The sequence below is a fragment of the Hemitrygon akajei genome, chromosome 3 (genome assembly GCF_048418815.1).
Source record: "Hemitrygon akajei chromosome 3, sHemAka1.3, whole genome shotgun sequence".
NCBI classification, from domain to species: domain Eukaryota; kingdom Metazoa; phylum Chordata; class Chondrichthyes; order Myliobatiformes; family Dasyatidae; genus Hemitrygon; species Hemitrygon akajei.
This window is the reverse complement of record NC_133126.1, coordinates 125,297,271-125,317,933: the sequence shown is the minus strand read 5'-3', so window position 1 is coordinate 125,317,933 and position 20,663 is coordinate 125,297,271. Positions and strand designations below refer to the sequence as shown.

Genomic DNA, 20,663 nt, shown 5'->3' with positions numbered 1-20,663 from the left:
GCACCATTAAAAGGACATCAGGGTAGTGGTTAGCTGAGTTCTACAGTTCCGGAGTTCAGTTCTGGAATTGTTTCACTAGGAGTGTCTGTATCTTCTCCTCGTGGAATTCATGGCTTTTCCCCCGAAGCTCCGCTTTCCTCCCACAGCCCAAAACGCATTGGGTGGATTAAATAAGTTGTCCTGTGATTAGGTTAAGGTTAATTGGGGTTGTGGGGTGGCGTGGCTTTAATTACCAGGTTCCTACTCCGCGCTGTATCGCTAAATGAATAAATAAAAAAATAAAATATTTGATCAGCATCTGCTGGACACACGCACTAGCCTAATGCGCAGGCTCGTAGTGGCAACTTTGGTACACCTCCCAGTGCTCCGTGCGCACCCGACGATATTGGTACACTTCCCGGCGTTCTGTGGGCGCTCAAAGAATATCGTACACCTCTCGGCAGTCTGTGGGCATTCAGGGCGTTACTAGCAACTACACTTCCCGGCATGCCGTAGGCCTGTCGGTGCAGATCCCAGGGTTCAGTTGGAGCGTCAGAATGGCGGCCGCGACGATGCGGGTCTACATGGAGTCGCTCTGGCGGGAATTGGAGGGCTATCAAGACCCCAACGTGCTCGGGATCTTCGTTGCTATAGTAGTGGTACTGCTCACCATGGGTAAGGATCGGAAAGCTGTGTTTGTGTCTCGCTCTTGGCGGGTGAGCCGGCTGAAATGCGCTCTCCGTTCTGCCAACGTGTCCCTGAAGGCCGGGTTTTGTGGTGAGAACCCGGGCTGAGTCCTACGTTTTCTTTTTCAAGCGGCCCATCAGAGCTGATGATACGTTTCGACAAGTTTGTGGGCTGTGGAATAGGCAGCAATGACAGAGGAACGGGAGAGCGAACAGTAAGGGAGATAACCTGCGCTTTTTGCCATTCTTCCGCAATCCTGACGCTTTAATTTCCGATCTCCCTGAAGAAACTCTAGAGTTTCAATGCTACCTCTTGCTGTGTTTCAGAACGCCATTGAAGAGCCTTCAGTGCTTAGGAGTTAGGCACTTGCCTTGACGGAACTTTGAGCAGGAGGCTTATATATAGTGTGTATGCGAAATAAGTGTTCCAGCTGTTGGAGTCCCTGTGCAGGGAATGCTGAATTTGGAGGGTTTTGCAGACGAGTTATTGGTGCTTGCATTCCAGGGCTTTGAGCTTCCTTTAGTAGGTAGTATTTATTTGCAGAATATCCCAAAGTCAACAATTGTAAAACTCCGCCAATTCTGAAGGAGGGCCATTTAACTCAAAATGTTAAGTAGTTTCTGTTTCCACAGTTGCTGCTTGACTAGCTTAGCTTTCCCAACATTTCTATCTGATCATTTCCACCTCCCCCACCCCGGCACTTCATGCCTACACTCCACACCTCATACCTACACTGACACAGTCACTGGTCCTGTTGTGTTTCCACATACCCTGAGTTCTTCTTACCAACAGTCACTTTGTCACCTTATCATTTCCTGTCAGTAACCTTGTTCTGAGATACCTCTGTACTGATCTTCACATCATATCTGTCTAGTTATCCACACTCGACAGTTATGTACTTTTTATGAGATTGCCTTTACGTCTTTTTTTATGCTTACTGTGTCTTATGCTGCAACAAATCTGGAGTAATACTTATTTCATTCCCCTTTCCACTCGTGTACTGAAGACTGACAGTAAGAAATCCTGAATCTGTGTTCAAAGGTGATTTCTCTGGCTTTGAATCTGTGTTCAAAAGTGCTTTGTATGTGCTGCTTTGTCTGATTCATTTCTTGATCTTTAAGTATTTTACTACACCAGGTTAAGGTTTTACTTGTGTATCAAGCAGCTAATTATCTATGTGTTCCTTTGCTGTGGCTCTCTAGTGATTTACATTTTCTGTGGTTTTATGGACTGGCATCAGGTTGGTGGAGTTTCTGTGTTTTGCCCATATTTCACAAAGTGCCATTGTTTCGGTGAACAAATTGGCAACGATTTGGGCTTGGCCATTGAGTATGCACATACACAACCTTCACCTATCTGCTGTAGAGTCCTTGATTCTGGACTGAAGGTGATGGAGGCTGAACAGTTTCCCAGATGTCCTGTAGCTTAACTCCACTGTAGCAGGGAGCAGGAGTAGCACGGTGAGAAAGACTGAGGAAAATTGTCTGCTTGGTTTGAAGTGGGTTTTTTTGCACCACTTTGGTGCTGAGAGGCCAAACCTGCACCGAGCCTATATGTGATCTGATGGCTACGTTCGTTATTGGAGCAACATCTTTTAAATTGCGAAACTGATCCTGTTAGTTCAAGTGAAATCCCTTGGAAAGAAACTCTTGCAAAAGGTAAAAGTTTCATATGGCTTTAGAATATCCTAAAGATCAGTGTTGCGATACAGAAAGCAAAATTCAGTAAATAATGGTAAAGTAAGTTATTAAGTGTTTTATTTTTGTTCATTGAAATTTTTCATTAGAGGCAAGCATTGGCCATACCATAACCACTTCCTCGTTTCAGTAAGTTCTATAGGACCTCTTGCTGAGAAGGCAAAGAATGGCCTCATCTGAAAGCCAAGGAGACATCAACCAAAGTGATGTTCAAGTGCTTGTACATTTGGCAGCAATGTAGTAGTCGTGTGATCACTAGCATCGAGTATGAGGTTGTCCAAGGAAGTTGTTTATTGGTGGGTCCTTGAGTGGCTGTAGAGACCAATCTAGGATCCACATTCTGGTGCAGCGTGGGCAAGAGTAAGTGGTGGTTGGGCCTGTCGGTTCATCAGTCTCCCCATTTGTAGCTGGTGCTTGTTCTCTGCAGCACAGTGGAGTTTATTCTCGTGTAGCACCGCGATGAGTTGAGACAACACTTGAAGAACAAAAGCTAATCGAGAAAATGGCTGGAATTCCTTTTGTTTATTTGGGACATGTGATTTGCTGAACAGTTTGTAACTTGCGTCAGTCCTGTGCACTTGTGTAGCTATCAGACTCTTCACACTTAGAGCAAAATTTTAAAATGTCATCAGTAATGCGTGCTTGTGTTACGTTATCCATTTGCGCCGATGGACGCTGATTCAAAAAGCAGTGATTTTAAAAAATATTTTATTTTTATTTTAACTTTAATACAAATTTGAGACCTTTGCCAAGATGCCACAAAAAGATTTGGCACTAGCCGGGGGAAAAAATTACCCTATCATACCAAATTAAAAGCCATTGCCTAACACCACTTATCAGCTGGCAGAGATAACTGGAGTGCTGAAATGTACAATTGCATGCTTGATATAGCAGCATGATAAACGGTGTGAAGAATGGGCATTACGCAGAGACAACAGGGAACATCCCAAAATTGAAAGTGTAAAGCTAAGGATCCAAATATTGAAGAGGCCATCAATCAGTGGTTTCCCATTGTAACCAGACAAGGTGTGCGTGTCATTGGACCAATGTTTAAAAAAAACCAGTCGGTGGGGCTAGCTGAGAAGCTGGGTCGCAAAGATTTGAAAGCAGCACATGGTTGTCTGTCTTGATGGAAATACTAAATTCAAGGAGGCACACAGCAAGAAAGGTAGTGCTGATGCTGTAAGTGCAGAGATAGGGAAATCTACAAAATCTGCTGACTTGCTTCAAAAATGTGCACGTGTCATGTACAATGCCAACGAAATGGACCTTTCTTACCGTGGCACTCCAGACCGTTCCCTTGGTTACAAATATGCAACACTGTCAGGTTCAGAGAACATTATGCATCGATTATCTGCACTGCTTTTGTTCAGTTGCCATCAATCAAAAGAACATGACAGCTTACGTTTGTTGAATTCCTTCCTTGATAACTATTAGGAACTAATGCACAGTTTGTATAGTACTGTTGGTAGTTTTGCTAGTGCTGTGTTTTTTTTGCATTCCATTTAAATACATAATTTGTTACTCAGTTAAATGTAACTTGTCTTTTTTAATGTCTTTAACTATTTCCATTAAACTTTGGCTAATTGGGGCAGCCACTTAACTGGGTGAAGATGTATGGGTCCCAAAATGTCCCAATTAACTGGAATCCACTATTTGTAGAGGAGCCGTGAGTTTCAATGGTATCCTTGCCAATATTTCATATAAAAATAACAGTTTGCTGTGTCTGCTTTTAGTAATGAGCCTTTAGTGACTAGCTCTTGGTTAGTATTGTATGCTATTTGGCATTTTCTGGACCTTACACCTGATGTGCAGGAACAGAAAATTCTGCTTCACCTTTGCTTTCCATTTTAGCAAGATGAAAGCAAATGGAATGTATTGGAACTTCAACCGTCATCAGTTTAGGATTAGCAGAGCAGCGCTGGCCTTGGCATCAGTAGCTGTGGGTTGATGGCAAAATCTTTCTAGATAGTTTCACGTGAAAAATATGAAACTGTGTTTTTGTTACAGTTTTCTTCGTGCTGTTACGGAACAGGAAGAGCAGTCGCAGAGCAATTCTTCTAACGGGTTTGTGTGATTCGGGGAAGACCGTGCTGTGCTGCAGGGTAAGTCAATCTGCAAGAAAGTTGATTCTGATGAATGACTTTCTTTCTTCACTTCCTGGTTTATTTTCAGTGAACAAAATAACTTTCTTACTTGAGAATATTATAACTTATCTAATTGCAAATGTAAATTTCTTTTAAAGCAAATGAATGGTATAATGTCTCTGAGGTTAGTGTTCTTTCTTTCTACAGTCCATTTATCAATAATTCTGTTTTGTAAGGGCAATCGTGTCTTAACACAAAGTGCAATATTCTTGATTATATGGATAGTACTTGCTCAATATGAATCTATGTTGAATACAACTTTGATGTAGTCTGTATACATTTGAGGCTGTTAAGTCATGTGGCAAGGTTTGTGTTGCCATTTGAAGTGTATGCCAGTGGGCAGAGGTATTAAGAGTGAGGGTGAGTGAAAGAGCAACACAATACAGAAGATAGAATAAGGCATGAGTCTCTGAGCTGGACCCATTCTGTATTGTCCTAGGATTGGGTTTGCAAAGAAATAACCTTAGGGGCTTTGGCCATGTTGGACTAGCAGATTTTCCATTGACCAAAACACTTTTATTTCCCCTTTCTTAAGATTATTTCCCCTTTCTTAAGATGTTAGTAACTTTTCCAGTGACCCATTTAGATTCAAAGAAGTGCCAGAAACAGAGTTGTGGAAGTTTCAGGGGAGTGTGGAAACTGACGTGAGGTGGGTTAAAGGGAGCTCGGGAACTGGGATTGCTATGTGGGGAAAGTGACGTTGGAACCAGGACCCCGGTGTGTTAGAGGGAGCAGAGGTACAGGGGCCCCACCAACTGGATGCCAAGCAATCAGAAATTTGGAATGATGGATAACAGATGATTGGGGTTTGACTGTAATTTTTCTTGGTGCTCTTGACTGAATGATAACATTGGCCAGGACTTTGGGAAGACATCACATTACCTCATAAACGTGCTGGTTGGCCAATATCTTGTATCTAGCTACCTACAAGAATGGAGGGGAGCCTGCATCAAGCTGCTGACTGTGAAGCATTCCCTTCAATGTTCTGAGGCAGTATTAGTCTAGACTTTGGTGCAACCCTGGTTGCAATTTGAAAGCACCACTGTCTGAATCAGACTTGGAGCCAGGGGTGGGACCATTCAACTCCATCCATGGCCTGAAGTGAGATGTTCAAGAATTAATTTTTTTTTGTGGCATGGTTGTGATATAATTGATGAACGTGGTGAGCATGGAAGGTTGGAGTCTCCAGCTATTACCTCTCAGTTACACTCTTATCAATTAGCTCAGATTCTCAAAATAGCCCAGGAATAGCGAAGGAATCATTTACTGATGGGTCCCTCCCTTTCCTATCTCCTGATCACCATCCAATCCCCACCCACATCTACCCCAGAAGATGCACATTAATAATGGGTGAGGTTGTGTTTGGACTTTGGTACTTGTGTGGACGGATGAAAATTACAAATCGAGTAAGGAGAGTGGTGGTGCTGCAAGATGGAGTTTTAGCGAGGAATTCAGTGGGTCGAGCAGCATCTGTGGAGGGAAAGGAATTGTTGATGTTTCAGGTCAACACCTTGCCTCAAGACTAATAGTGGAAACAGAAAGTAGCCGCCAGGAAGAAGGGTGAGATGGAGCCAGGAAGTGATAGGTGGACTGGAGGGGTGAAGAATGATGGGCAGAAGTGGCAATGTGTAGGTTGGGGTGGTGGGAATGGTGTTGGGTGATAGGTGGAAGCAAACAAGGAAGAGGCAGGTGGAGTTGGGCTGGCGAAGGTCTATTCGGAGGCTGGAGGGTGTTAAAGGCTACAAGTGTTGCCATCTGCGTAAGGAAAGAATTAAGTTAATTGCTGTTACGCCACTGGTGTTTAGGGCACCAGTGAAGGTCCTCTATCTCTGGCAGTGTTCAGGGATTCTTCCATCATGTCATTAGCTTCATCTCGCATTTCACTACTGTCAGTCACCAAGTCCGAGGTACAGACTTCGGAATATTTTCGCACTCAGATAGAGATGAATTCTTCATTGTTACTTCTGTAACAATTTTGTTTTACCAGTCAGGATTATTAGCCCTGAGCTGAACCTGGAGGATGGTGGGGTGGGGCACTCTTAGTCTGGCCTTTAGCCTTTGACCTGCTTAGCATGGGTGACCCTACCAAGAGCCAAAGCAGAAAACCCTGACTCCAGCATGTAAGCATCCAAACCCAACGGTAAGGTTGCGGTCCTCTTGGAGGGAAAGAGGTAATGATAATCATTAAAGGGTGGAAGAGGAGCGGAAGGAATTGATGGGGGATGGGATTCAGTGGCTGAAGTGTGGGTGGTATGTGGATGGAGCTGAGGGGGTTGGTGAGAGTAGGTTTTTATGGTGGGGAAGGAGGCTGGAAGAAGGGTGTGAGAATGGGAACAAAAATGAGAGAACTGGAGTTGGATTGGAAGGGGAGGGAGAGAGAGATAGGAGGGTGAGGGAGGGAAGCACAGGAAGTAAGGGTTACCTGAAATTAGAAAAAAAATTAATGTTCATGCCATAAGTTTCAGAGAGGGTACAAGTGGTGGGCAGGTGGGTCTTTTCCTTTAAGTTTATCTGTTGTTTTTGAGCATGAGTGCAAAGATTACCATCCAGACCGAGTTAACCAACACACCATGGTTGCTCTGATTGAAGATTGATTTTCTGCACATGGAGCAACTACAGAAAAGTCATGGGTATTTCAAGAAAAGTTTTTGTTGTTTGTTTTATTCCATTCTTTATTTTTAAAAAAACATTGAACTGAAAGCAGAATCCTAGAATTCTGAAATAGAATCAGAAAGTGGTGACACAGGGGTGCAGGTGCTGGAATCTGGAGCAAAATCAAATCAAATAAACTGCTGGAAGAACTCGGTGGGTCAGGCAGCATCTGTGAGAGGGAAAGGAATTGTCGATGTTCTTGGCCAGTCTCGATCAGAAACATCAACAATTCCTCCCTCCCGCGGATACTGCTTGACCTCCGGGAATGCTATGTTGACATCAGAATGTGTGGTGACACTTGAGCGCTCACCTAGCACACCCTCGGGCGCATTCGTTGTTAACGCAAACAATGCATTTCACTGTACGTTTTAATGTACATGTGAGAAATAAACTTGAATCTTGAGCAAGCTAAGTTCTGCCAGTAGTTTGTTCTGCTCCAGAACATCTCCTTGCTGGATATATTCAGTGCAATAGGGAACACTTTCCTTTCCTGATCGCACTATCTTGCCAATGTAATTTATACAGTGCTCTCTGATTTTGTTGTTGAATACTTGGGAATAAAGTTCTAGTGAGGCATGGTAGTGTAGTGGTTAATGTAATGCTATTACAGCAGCAACACCAGGATTTAATTCCTCTCTTACGTTCTCCTTGTGACCATGTGGGTTTCCTCCAGTCACTCCGGTTTCCTCTCACATTTCAAAGATGTATGGGTTAGAAGGCTAATTGATCACATGGGTGTAATTGGGCGGCGTTGGCCGTTGAGCCGGAATGACCTGTCACTGTGCTGTATCTCGAAGTAATAAATAGAAGCAAGCAATTCTGGCACTCCTGCCTGTGCCTACTCAGTCATTTAATAAGATTATGGCTATTTTTTTTAGACTATTCTGAGATCCTGTAACATTAAAAACTGTCAGTTTCTATTTTGAATATACTCAGTGAGTAAGCTACTACAGTGTTCAGAGTAGAAAATCCACAAAGATTCTCAACTCTGAAGAAATTTCTTCGCTCAAAGTCTGTAATGATTTGCCCTTTGTTATGAATCTCTGGCAGAAACATCAGTCTTGCATCTACTCTTATAAGCCCTGTAATATAAATTTATGTTTCTACATAGCCAGCCTTGAGTGTCATATTAACCATCTAGAGATAGCATGAGGCAGAAATGGTGATTATCGCTGCAACACTAGGGGAGATGAACGCATAATTAGGAGCTAAGCTTGACTAATAAACTGTGTCTGTTGGTGAGATGCCTAGCTCAGTGACAAAGCAATTTTTATTTTACCCAGCACTGTGACTTCTCGTTGGATCATCACCTGAAAACTAAAAGCGTCAAATAGAATCTCCTTCCTCCACACTTTTGGCAACTTCGCATGTTTTCTCTTTCCCATTTTGATGCTAAATCTTCGGTGTGAACCATTAACTCTGTTTTACTTTTTATAGTTGCTGCCAGAAGGCTGAATGTTTCAGACAATTTCAGTTTTATTTCAGATCACTGCAATGTGCAGTTTTTAATATTTACAACAGGAAGCAGGTTTAGTGCTCCGGAGTCTGGGCTTCTATAATAGTTACACTTCGGGATTATATTTGTGTAGATGTCCACTGGTAGGTTGGCTCATAATTGAAGTGATGTATAACATTCTGCAGATTATATCGCCTCACTAGTATAATGGTTTAATATAATCATTCATAAAAATGTTGTTTGGAATTTATTTGCCAATTACTCACTTCCCCTGATATAAAAACGCAAGGTATATAAAAGAAAAAGGCCGTTCACCTCTCTGATGCTTGTATCTTTCTTCAGCTACTATCAAGGAAGTTTATGATGACGCATACATCCATAACCAGTAACTCTGCGTTGTACAGACCTAAAGGTGACAAGGTAGGTATGTAACTTATCATGCCTATATACTTGTATTTATTTAAATGCTCTATTTGCTTTCCATAGGAATCACCCTCTATGTGACTCTTGTCCACTCGTCCCTCCCCATTGATCTCTCTGCCAGCACTTAACTGTGCAGCCAGAAAGTGCCATACAGCTCTTCCCTCACCACCATTCAGGGCCCTAAACTGTCCATCCAGGTGAGGTGATACTTCACCTGTAAGTCTGTTGGGGTCATCTACTGTATATAGTGCTCCCAGTATGGCTCCTCTATATTGGAGAGATCTGATGTATAGTATTGTGCAAAAGTCTAAGATATATATAGCTAGGGTACTTAGGACTTTTGCACAGCACCGTATTTGGCAATATGGAGCCGGGAGCAAAAGATGTTGGGAATGGAGAGGGTGAAGTGCTTTGGGAGGGCTGTAGGATAGTTGGCAGAGAAAGAGTGCTTGAGGTGGGGAATGGCATGGGCACAGACACACCCAGCCCTGAGACACCAGGCTAGGTTATTTGATTCCGAACAGTTGGTTTATTGATCATTACAGAATGTCTCTCTGGTGTTTCCTGCTCCCTCCCCTCTCACTTGCTCTTTTCCCAACCATTATTCCCCTCTCCCTTCCCCCTTCCCACTCTTGGTCCACCATAGAGACCCATATCAGAATCAGGGTTATCATCACTCAAATATGTCATGAAATTTGTTTTTGCAACAGCAGTACTATGCAGTACATAAAATTGCTTTAGTTTTCTGCAAAAGTCTTGGGCACCTTATCCACATGTATATGTAAATGTGCCTAAGATTTTTGCACAGTACCGTTGACTGGGGGACTACATTGTTGTGCACCTTCACCCCAACTGGCACAAAAGGTGTGACTTCCCAGTGGCCACCCATTTCAGTTCAGCTTCCCATTTTCACATGTCAGTCCATTCCTATCAGATTCCTATCTCCAACTCTTTGCCTCTTCCACCTATCACACCCCAGCTTTTTACTTCATCTCCCTCGCCCATACACCCACCTTCTCCTCACCTGGCTTCACACATCTTCTGCCTGCTTGTACCCCTTCCCCTCACTCACTCATTTTGGCTCCTCCTTCCTTTCCACTCCTGACGAAGCGTTTTGGTGTGAAACATTGACTGTTTATTCCCCTCCATAGAGGCTGCCTGACCTGCAGAGTTCCTCCAGTATTTGGAGTATGTTGTTCAAGATTTTGAGCATTGGCAGAATCTCTTGTGTTTACTATTTGCTGATGTGACTGGTTCTGAAGCTGTGCTTGGTTCCACAAAGCAGCTAAGTGAAGCATTGAAAATAAGGTGGATTCCTTCCTTAAAATTACTCTGGCCATGAAGTGCCCAATAAGAGACAGATAAGAGTGATTATTAAATATTTCTCATTTCTATAAAACAAAAACAATAATGACAGATTCTTCTGCATTTTGGTATCAAGTAGTGCATGATCTTAACCTACCAAACTCACTTTAAGCATAATGTAAACGTTCTGCAGTCAAAAATAAGGTGCATTAATATTTTTCTGTGAGATGCCAATTGCTTGGCTCTAATTACTCCAAAATTTTAAGTGCACATTTTGATTTTGAGGCCAAAGGGGATTGATTTCATTACTTCTATTTATTTTGACTGTTATCAAAGAAAGATTTATATTTTTCTGGTGCACTGTCTTATCTCTTGGGATGCTTTGAAGCCAATAATTGGTTGGTCACTTAATAGGTAGTCAAAATAATGGCCATTTTACACACCACTGGTTTCCTTTTTATCTTTTGCCTTATTGGCTTCAGGAGGTGTATCTGTACAGGAAGGACTGCTTTAGTGTTACTGCCATTTATTTATTTTATTCCCAGGATGAAGACTTGTATTGGTACCAGACAAACATAAATTTAAAAGTTTTCCACTTCTATCTACGTGATTTCCAGGATCTCTGTTTATGCCAAAAACACACTTCCTTAAAAATTGTTCACCTTTACTACTTCACTGATCCCCACATCCTTTCTGTGGCCCCATCCTGCTCAACCACCTGAGATGCATGTCTTCTACCTACTGCCACGGCCTTCCACTGCCAGCAGGAAAATGAAGTATTGTTTCTGAAGCTCTGATTTGTACTTTCTCCTTTGTTTTTCTCTACATTGAAGAGGCTAATTCCACATTGGGGTGCTATTTGCAGGATTCCTCTTTGTCACAAATGTGACTTCTGCCACTTTAATTCTGCATTCCACTATCAGTCCTCGGCATTGTACACCGCTCCAATGAAGCTCAGTGTAAGCTTTGGAAACGATACTTCATTTGCCGGGCACATCAGCATTGAGCTCAACAATTTCAGATGATAAATATTTCTAGCTCTTTATATATCTTCTTACCAACATCCTCCATACTTTCCTTTTGGTGTTAAAGATCATTTTGCTTCTCCCATTTGTAGCTCTTCCAGATCATTCTTGTTTCATTACAATCCCTTATTGCCTGATTTTCTCTTTCATAGTTTCAGAAGAAGGCAGCATGTGTTGGCATTTAATCTTTCCCATCCTATCTATGCCCCTTAACTCTTGTTTATTTTGAGCTTATCCCAGTTCTGAAATCTCAGAAACATATTTCATGTCATGCTCCTATCTCCATAAACATAGTTTGACAGTTATTGCTGTAGCATTTCCCAGCTGCTTTTGACCCATTATGGATTTCGATGCTGGGTTAGTTGAGCAGTGGGAAAAGAACTAGTCCCCAAAGGGGTAGAGGAAACAGCTGAGCTTCTGTCTCTTTTAACAGGCCCCTGCACTTACCCTGCACGATCTGCCTGGTCATGAAAGCCTGCGTCAACAGTATTTGGAGAAACACAAGAATGACGCCAGGTAAATATTGTATGTCACCAATACCTTTTAATGTGGATTTGGATGCAGAGTTTGTCATGGTACGATTCGTTAACTTTATTCTGTAGATGATCCATAAGACGACTGACCTTAAAGAATTGTGTGCTAACGTGTGTTACCATTGGCATTCAACATGTGTTGTACCCTCTCTGTTCCTTGAGGATCCACCTTTAGGATAAAGGAGCATAATACTGGATCCGGAGATTTCTGTAGCATCCACAAAATGCAAGGACCTGCCTACATACAGTACCTTCTAAAAGTGATCCTTTAATAAAGGCAGGGGTAATGTGAAGTAAAGACTGGGATGTCAGAGCTGTTTAAAGATCACGACGACACAATGTTTAAGGAAGTGAGGGTACGGGGCATTCCATAGCATTCGGCTAACATAGCTGCAGGTATGGCTATTAATGACGGGACTGAGATTGGAAGAATACAGAGATGTTAATGATGGAAGGGAGCAAACCATTTAAGCAAAGATCGTATAGGTCAGTGCTGATCGACCCTAACAGTATAACATAGGATTTAAAAACTAGAATTAGTGTAGCTCCAAAGGGGGAGAAGGACAGGAGCCTGCCCAGCTGAGCATGCAGTGGTCAGTGTAGAAATGACAGTGATGCCAGTCAGCATTGAGCAACAGACAGATTAGGCAGGAATGGACATGATTGATTTGGAAGTAGGTAAAGAATTTTGAGATATGGATATAGAATCAGCCATAATTGGCCACAAACTACATTCCCTTTCTAAACTTTCCAACCCAAGGAAGTACCTTTCAAGCCCCCATGCTGGCAATCCCTTTCATGGCTTTTCTTTTTGCATTGAAACTCTGAGTATAGTCTTAATGATGTATAGACCAGTTGGGATTTCCTTCTAAGAATGAGATCATACAAGATCAAAGGTGATGTGGTTCAGCCTGAGCTAGTGTCTGGAGGAGGGCTGGAATAGAGTTTGGACATAATTCGGTGTTCTTTTCACACAGAGCTATTGTCTTTGTAGTGGACAGTGTGTCATTTCAAAAAGAACTGAAGGATGTTGCTGAATTCCTCTACATGTTGCTGACGGATGCAGTGATTGTGAAGAATGCACCGCCACTTCTGATAGCTTGCAACAAGCAAGGTGAGGTGATGTTAATGCTGTTCAAGTACTGACTGTGCCCTAAAGTGCTTGTTTCACCTACAGCTGTTGGTGCTTACACACAAAAGTTTGCTTTTGTACAGGTCTTGTAGCGGGGGGACTGGGGTCTTGGTTCTGCGTTTTGCAGCGAGACTGAAAAGCAAAGAGTTGTGGACACAGCTCAGCACTTCACGGAACTAGCCTGACCTCAGTGGACTCTGTCTACACTTTGCTGTGACTTTGTAAAGCATTCACTCACCCGGGACATTATGTCTTCTCCCCCGTTCTGTTGGGCAGTAGATACAAAAGCCTGAAAGTGTGTACCAAAGCCTCAAGGATAGTTTCTGTGCCATTGTAATAGGCTCCAAAAGTTCCGAGTAACACATACAAAATGCTGGAGGAACTCAGCAGGCCAAAGAGCATCTATGGAAAAAAGCACAGTCAATGTTTCAGGCCAAGATATCGACTTTTTTCATAGATGCTGCCTGGACTGCTGAGTTCCTCCAACATTTTGTGTGTTGCTTGGATTTCCAGCATTTGCAGATCTTTTTCTTGTTTGTGAAAAGTTCGGAGTTCAAATTTATTGTCAAAGTATGTGCACGATATACATCCTTGAGATGTATCTTCTTGCAGGCAGCCACAAAAAACAAAGAAACGATAAAATCCATGAAAAACCAGCAACCATCCAATGTGCAGAAGAGGACAAATCATGTAAATAGTAAAAATTAAACAAATAATGCAAGGAACATGAGCTGCGGAGTGAGTCCACAGCTAGGGAGTCAGTTCAGTGCTGAGGGGGTGAAACCGGTCCAGGAAGCCCCATGACTGCGGGGCAGAAACTGCTCCCGATCTGGTGGTGTGGGACCCAAGTCTCCTGCCCGATAGTAATAGCGAGAGGAGAGGGTGACGGGACAAACACGGGCAGATGGTGCTGATCACCAATTCGTTTTCCACTCTTGGGCCTCAATGCTTTAATTTGCCTCGACACTTTAATCAGCACGGAGTAAAGAAGCTGAGCCCGGGTTCCTTTTCCGCTCTGCCTCGATGAAGTACCCAACCCCATTAATGGCCGTACTTGCATTCTTGATTGTAAAATTGCCAGTTCATTTAGATGGTTCAAAAGTAAATTTCTTAAAGGGAAATTACAGGCTGCAGATTGCAGTAATTGTTGTTCAGAAATTTATCTGGTATTTTTGTGGAAAAACACCGCTGTAGAGCCAGAAGGTGGACTTGCGTCATTATGGCCTTGCACCTTATTGTCTACCTGCACTGCACTCTCTGAAACTGTAGTACTTTTTTCTTGCATTCCTCTGTAAAATCATCTTTATAAATAGCGTACAAAACACTACCCATGTGATAATAAACCAATTTACTACTTACCTACTTATTGAGGTTTTCTGTCTGCTAGGTAGAAGGGAAATCAGAAATGTATTTTATATCTTCCATTTGGAACATGTTATGGATTGAAAGCTCTTCATAGACAAATGTCATCAACGTGGGTCAAGCTATGTTATCTCCTTGTGGTCCAGTTTCTCAAGTTAGATGCTGAGGGCTGTAAAGCCATTGTTGGAGGCATCTTGTGTGTCTCCCTAACTTGCACTGAGTCCTTGGCAGCACCTTCTTGAGTTGGTGGTTTCTCTCCTCAGAGGCCTACTTTGCTTTATGCATTTGTGATGGGTCCCTGCTCCACATGGATCTCCAGAAAGACTAAGATTGCTTTCAAAAAGGATACTTGCGAAGTATCAATAGCTTTAAAATAAAGGGAATTGCTTGTTTCCCCCCCCCCCCCCCCCGCCCCATTTAATCTTGCGGGATCAGTGTAAAGATTCTGGGATGTCGTCTCATTAATTACAAGCAATTTGAGTCCATTCTATTAAAATACTGCTTCATTGTTTTAAGTGATTCTCCCAAGCCAGCAAGTGACATCAACACAGGACCATTTTGAATAATTGTTGTCAATGTAACATATTCCGTCTGCATCTATCGAAATGCAGGTAGCCTGTAGAAAGAAGCAATATTGTCCTTTGTTTGCATGCTCAGAAGGTTAAAAAAATTCAGTTTTGTCTATCTGTTGAATTACAGATGTGACCATGGCCAAATCTGCAAAATTAATTCAGCAACAACTGGAAAAGGAGCTGTAAGTATTGTATTGCAGGTGTGATGTTGGAATAAAAAGTCTTGAAGGATCTTGTGTCTTTCAGAAGGGGTGCTAGGGACTGTGTTTTCTCATAGAATAGGTAGCTATTTTTGTTTGTACCACTAGCTCTGGATTAGTTTAGAGAAGGTGCATATTACATGAAATCTAATTTCTTTTATATTTTACATATACACTATTGCAAATGTATTCAATGAATGGTACAACACACTACGGACTATGATGTTTTGCCGATCTGTTAAACTAATACATAATCAAAATAACCCTTTCCTCCTACATAGCCCATAATCCTTCATTTTTCTTTCATCCGTGTGCCTATCTAAGAGATTCCTGGGTATTGCAGAGGAACTCTGCCCTGCTAAGAATCCTGCCATTAACCTTGTACTCTGCCTTCTTGTTCGACTTTCCAAAGTTTATCACTGTCCATGAACTTCATCCGCCACTTCCAAGTTCATATTAAGTGCTTTCCTGGATCTCAGCTGTGAATAATTTGCATTTTACTTTGTAGAAATTTGTCCGATAGAAATCTACATGTACACGAGACAGTAGCAAGAGAAGGCCATCAGTACTGTTCTAGGCAGAGAATTGCAAAGAATCACCACCCTCTCTGAAGCAATTGCTGAGCAGCTCAGTTTTATGAACCTGTTTCCTCATTCAGGACATTCCCATTCATGCAAAAAATATCTACCTTGTAAAGCCCTCTGAGGAGATGAAATGTTTCAATAAGGTCACCTCTCATTTTTACAAACTTCAAAGAATACACATCTAATTCTTTAAAAATCCTTTGATAGGACAACCTTCTCAAGCCAAGAATTGGCCTGGAGCTTCTCCAGTACTAGTGTATCCTTTCGTAAGTGTGGATCAGTACCCCCGATGCAGCTTTACCAACATGCTAAAACTCCTCTGTTTCTAAATTCCAACCACTTTTCAATTAAACTATTTTGTTTTCCTTCCTACCTACCTATTGCTACACCTCTACACCAACTTTTAGTGTTCTGTACACAAAAACATCTAGATCCCTCTGTATTTACTCATTTGCAATCTCTTGCCATTTGGACAATAGTCTGCCCTTTGGTTCTCCTTATTAAAATATATAATCTCACACTATCCTCCAGTAAATTCTAACAAACAAGTTTTTATTCCCTCACTCAACCTGCTGATATCCTATTGCTCTCTCTTATTTATGTGTCATCAGCAAACTTGGATGCCTTATTCTTTGTCATTTCATTCATATCGTAAAATAAACATAGCGTACATTCTTCTGGCCTGAAAATGGCCCATTTGTTCCTACTTTGTTTTCCCTGTGGTAACCAGTTGCCAATCCATGCCAGCACTGTAAATCCAGGCTCCTGCTCACCAGCTTTTTGTTTAATCTTAGGAAGTTCCTTCAGAAAATGCAAAAACACATACTGTAAAGACCAGTCCTGTCTGTGGACTCTGCTTATTAGATCCTCAAAGCCCTAGCAATTTTTTTCCAAACATGATTTTTCTTTCATATAACCATATAGGCTTGTTTTAATGGGAGGCATGGTAGTGTAGTGGTTAGTACAGGTGACCCTAGTTCAATTCCCACCACTCCCTATAAGGAGTTTGTATGTTCTCCCTTTGACTGTGGGTTTTCTTTCGGGTGCTCCAGTTTCTTCCCACAGTCCAAGGACGTACTGGTTAGTAGATTAATTGGTCATTGTAATTGTCCTGTGATCAGGCTCGGATTAAATTGGGGGCATGCTGGGCGGTGTGGCTCTGAGGGCAGAAGATTGTACTCCATGCTGTATTGGACTAAGCTTCTCTAAATTGGTTATTTATTTCTTATTATGGGCTGTAAATTACCTGTCTGATAGTTTTCTGTGTTGTTTTTCTTTTTCCCTTCTCCCCTTCTCCAACAAGGATTCATCTGTGGAGTTTTTTCCCATCCACTTCTGAAACTTGAATTTTGAAATTCTTCACCTCCTGTGTTTACTATCTACAATCACTTGGATGCAGACCTGTTTTACTTTTAATTCTGTTAATGTAATCTCAACTCACTCTTTCTAATTAAGATGCATTTCTCCAGAGTGTTATGAAATAGACACAAACATGCATTGTCTTCAACTTTACATCTTACAGATTTTTTATTAAACAAAATATACTTTATTCAAAAATAAAATTATGTACAATAAACCATTCAATGACTCAATCCTTTACAAATGTTTCCCTTACTGTCTTTACATTTTCACACTTTTAGCCACCCAGGTGGCACTCTGTTATTTCATATTTACATACCCTTGTTGAGGGGTATACACCCTGCCCCCCCACCCCTCAACTCCGGCGGGAGAAGAACCCTATACTGTGGTCCTTCCCCAAGTGTGTGAACTTTACTCTGTAGTGAATAAGTTCATTACTTTCTGAACCAAATGCAAAAAATATTTGGGATAACCACATTTGAGTTTTAGAAACCCGAATGCTTGGTATTTGCACCACTCCTGTTTTTTCTGGCTGTCCTGTGATGACAGGTTAAATGAACTGAAATGATTCGTTGACCTTATTACCTTGTTCTTGGCCACCACCTATCATGACATATGTAAAACCTGTTCTTCCCCACAGAAACACACTGAGGACAATTCGCTCCGGTGTACCAAAGTCCTTGGATGAATCTGGCGTTGCTGGCTCTGTACCCTTGGGAAAAAGGGGAAAAGATTATGACTTCTCTCAGGGGCCTATGAAGGTCGAGTTTGCAGAGTGCAGTGCAAGAGGCAACAAAGGAAGTGACGGCGAGGCGGACATAAGCACTATAGAAGCTTGGCTTGTTAAAGTAGCGTGAGGTGTTGTAAAAAGGCACGTGCATGAGGATGAACGTTCGCCTTTTGCTGAGACTGTCCAAGAATTGAAGGGTCAAGCTCTCGATGCTGAAGGTTTGAAGAAATGTGGATATTGGCTACTTGGTGCTTGCTGTATCTGCTTGCCTTGAGTTAATGTGACTGATATTTCCAACAATGAGGATCATTGATGTAATCAGTGCTTTTCTGTTGCTTGGTGAATTGGCAACACATCTTGTTCATTCATAATCAAATAAAATAATAGATGCAACGCGATATTTACTGTAATGCATCATTTCTGTGGAGATAATTTTACTTTACCGCATTATTAATTTCCCTCATGCTGTTAGGAAAATTGTTGAGATGTTTGTAGTTAAGGTCTTGGAGTGCATTTTAGTTTGTTAATTCAAATGATTATTCACTGGCTCATTTGTTAAGAGGGTGGCCTGATTATTTGGTAAAGCTTAAATTCACGTCTGGGACGTGAATTGTGGAGAGCAACATGCACACAATGCTGGAAGGATCTCGGCAGAGCAGGCAGCATCTTTCCAGCGATCAGGGGTTCCCTCCAGACCCCTGGCTAAATGGCATAAAAAGGGCTGTGGGAACCCCTGATGTAGAGAAATAATCATTCGACGTTTTGGGCTGAGACAATTCAATGTAAGTTTATTACCAAAGTACGTATATGTGACTATATACAACCCTGAGATTCATTTTCTTGTGGGCATACTTAGAAAATCCAGGAAACATAATTGAATCAATGAAAGATGACACCCAACAGGATAGAAACATAGAAAATAGGTGCAGGAGTAGGCCATTTGGCCCTTCGAGCCTGCACTACCATTCAGTATGATCATGGCTGATCATCCAACTCAGAACCCTGTACCGGCTTTCTCTCCATACCCCCTGATCCCTTTAGCCACAAGGGCCATATCTAACTTCCTCTTAAATATAGCCAATGAACCAGCCTCAACTGTTTCCTGTGGCAGAGAATTCCACAGACTCACCACTCTGTGTGAAGAAGTTTTTCCTCATCTCAGTCCTAAAAGACTTCCCCATTATCCTTAAACTGTGACCTCTCGTTCTGGACTTCCCCAACATCAGAAACAATCTTCCGGCATCTAGCCTGTCCAATCCCTTTAGAATTTTATACGTTTCAATAAGATCCCCCCCCCCCCCCCCCCAATCTTCTAAATTCCAGTGAGTATAAGCCTAGTCGATCCAGTCTTCCTTCATATGAAAGTCCTGCCATCCCAGGAATCAATCTGGTGAACCTTCTCTGTACTCCCTCTGGCAAGAATGTCTTTCCTCAGATTAGGGGACCAAAACTGCACACAATATTCTAGGTGCGGTCTCACCAAGGCCTTGTACAACTGCAGTAGAACCTCCCTGCTCCTGTACTCAAATCTTTTCGCTATGAATGCCAACATACCATTTGCCTTTTTCACTGCCTGCTGTACTTGCATGCTCACCTTCAATGACTGGTGTACAATGACACCCAGGTCTCGTTGCATCTCCCCTTTTCCTAATCGGCCACCATTCAGATAATAATCTGTTTTCCTGTTCTTGCAACCAAAGTGGATAACCTCACATTTATCCACATTAAATTGCATCTGCCATGAATTTGCCCACTCACCTAACCTATCCAAGTCACCCTGCATCCTCTTAGCATCCTCCTCACAGCTAACACCGCTGCCCAGCTTCGTGTCATCCGCAAACTTGGAGATGCTGCATTTAATTCCCTTGTCTAAATCATTAATATATATTGTAAACAACTGGGGTCCCAGCACTGAGCCTTGCGGTACCCCACTAGTCTCTGCCTGCCATTCTGAAAAGTTCCCGTTTACTAACATGTATTTCCCTCAGTTACTCCATCTCACTAGACACTCGGTCCCTTTCTATTTCCGGAAGATTATTTATGTCCTCCTTAGTGAAGACAGATCCAAAGTAGTTATTCAATTGGTCTGCCATGTCTTTGTTCCCTATGATCAATTCACCTGTTTCTGACTGTAAAGGACCTACATTTGTCTTGACCAATATTTTTCTTTTCACATATCTATAAAAGCTTTTTCAGTCAGTTTTTATGTTCGCATGTTCCCAGTTTTTATGTTCTGTACACTGGACAAACAGCCAGTGTACAGAAGACAACAAACTGAAAATACGAAAGAGAAAATAAATAAATAAGCAAGCAATGAATATCAAGAATATGACATGAAGAGTCCTTCAAATTGAGTCCATAGGTTACAGGAACAGCTCAGTGATGGGGTGAGCACTGTGTGAGGGTCATGTTTTTTGACTTCTCCAGTGCGTTCAACACCATCCACCCTGCTCTGCTGGGTGAGAAGCTGACAGTGATGCAGGTGGATGCTTCCCTGGTGTCATGGATTATTGATTACCTGACTGGCAGACCACAGTACGTGGGCTTGCAACACTGTGTGTCAGACAGAGTGGTCAGCAGCACTGGGGCTCCACAGGGGACTGTCCTGTCTCCCTTTCTCTTCGCCATCTACACCTCGGACTTCAACTACTGCACAGAGTCTTGCCATCTTCAGAAGTTTTCTGATGACTCTGCCATAGTTGGATGCATCAGCAAGGGAGATGAGGCTGAGTACAGGGCTACGGTGGGAAATTTTGTCACATGGTGTGAGCAGAATCATCGGCAGCTTAATGTGAAAAAGACTAAGGAGCTGGTGGTGGG

The 20,663-nt window shown here is 42.2% G+C and overlaps 1 protein-coding gene across 1 annotated transcript; it reads left to right on the top strand.

Annotated features, from left to right (window-relative positions):
* The first annotated feature begins 478 nt into the window (after positions 1-478).
* srprb (SRP receptor subunit beta) lies at positions 479-18,241 on the top strand. Its single transcript, XM_073040791.1, has 7 exons — positions 479-654; positions 4,374-4,468; positions 8,961-9,038; positions 11,805-11,887; positions 12,882-13,018; positions 15,098-15,152; positions 17,754-18,241. Exons 1-7 carry the CDS (start codon positions 537-539, stop codon positions 17,968-17,970), a joined length of 783 nt encoding a protein of 260 aa, XP_072896892.1. The 5' UTR covers positions 479-536; the 3' UTR covers positions 17,971-18,241.
* The last annotated feature ends 2,422 nt before the right edge of the window (positions 18,242-20,663 follow it).

Excerpts from the sequence above, each read along its gene's own strand:
- srprb (XM_073040791.1), top strand. The coding sequence starts at position 537 with ATGGCGGCCGCGACGATGCGGGTCTACATGGAGTCGCTCTGGCGGGAA. Across the intron at positions 13,019-15,097 it reads GATAGCTTGCAACAAGCAAG|ATGTGACCATGGCCAAATCT; the intron begins GTGAGGTGATGT and ends GTTGAATTACAG. Across the intron at positions 15,153-17,753 it reads CAACAACTGGAAAAGGAGCT|AAACACACTGAGGACAATTC; the intron begins GTAAGTATTGTA and ends TCTTCCCCACAG.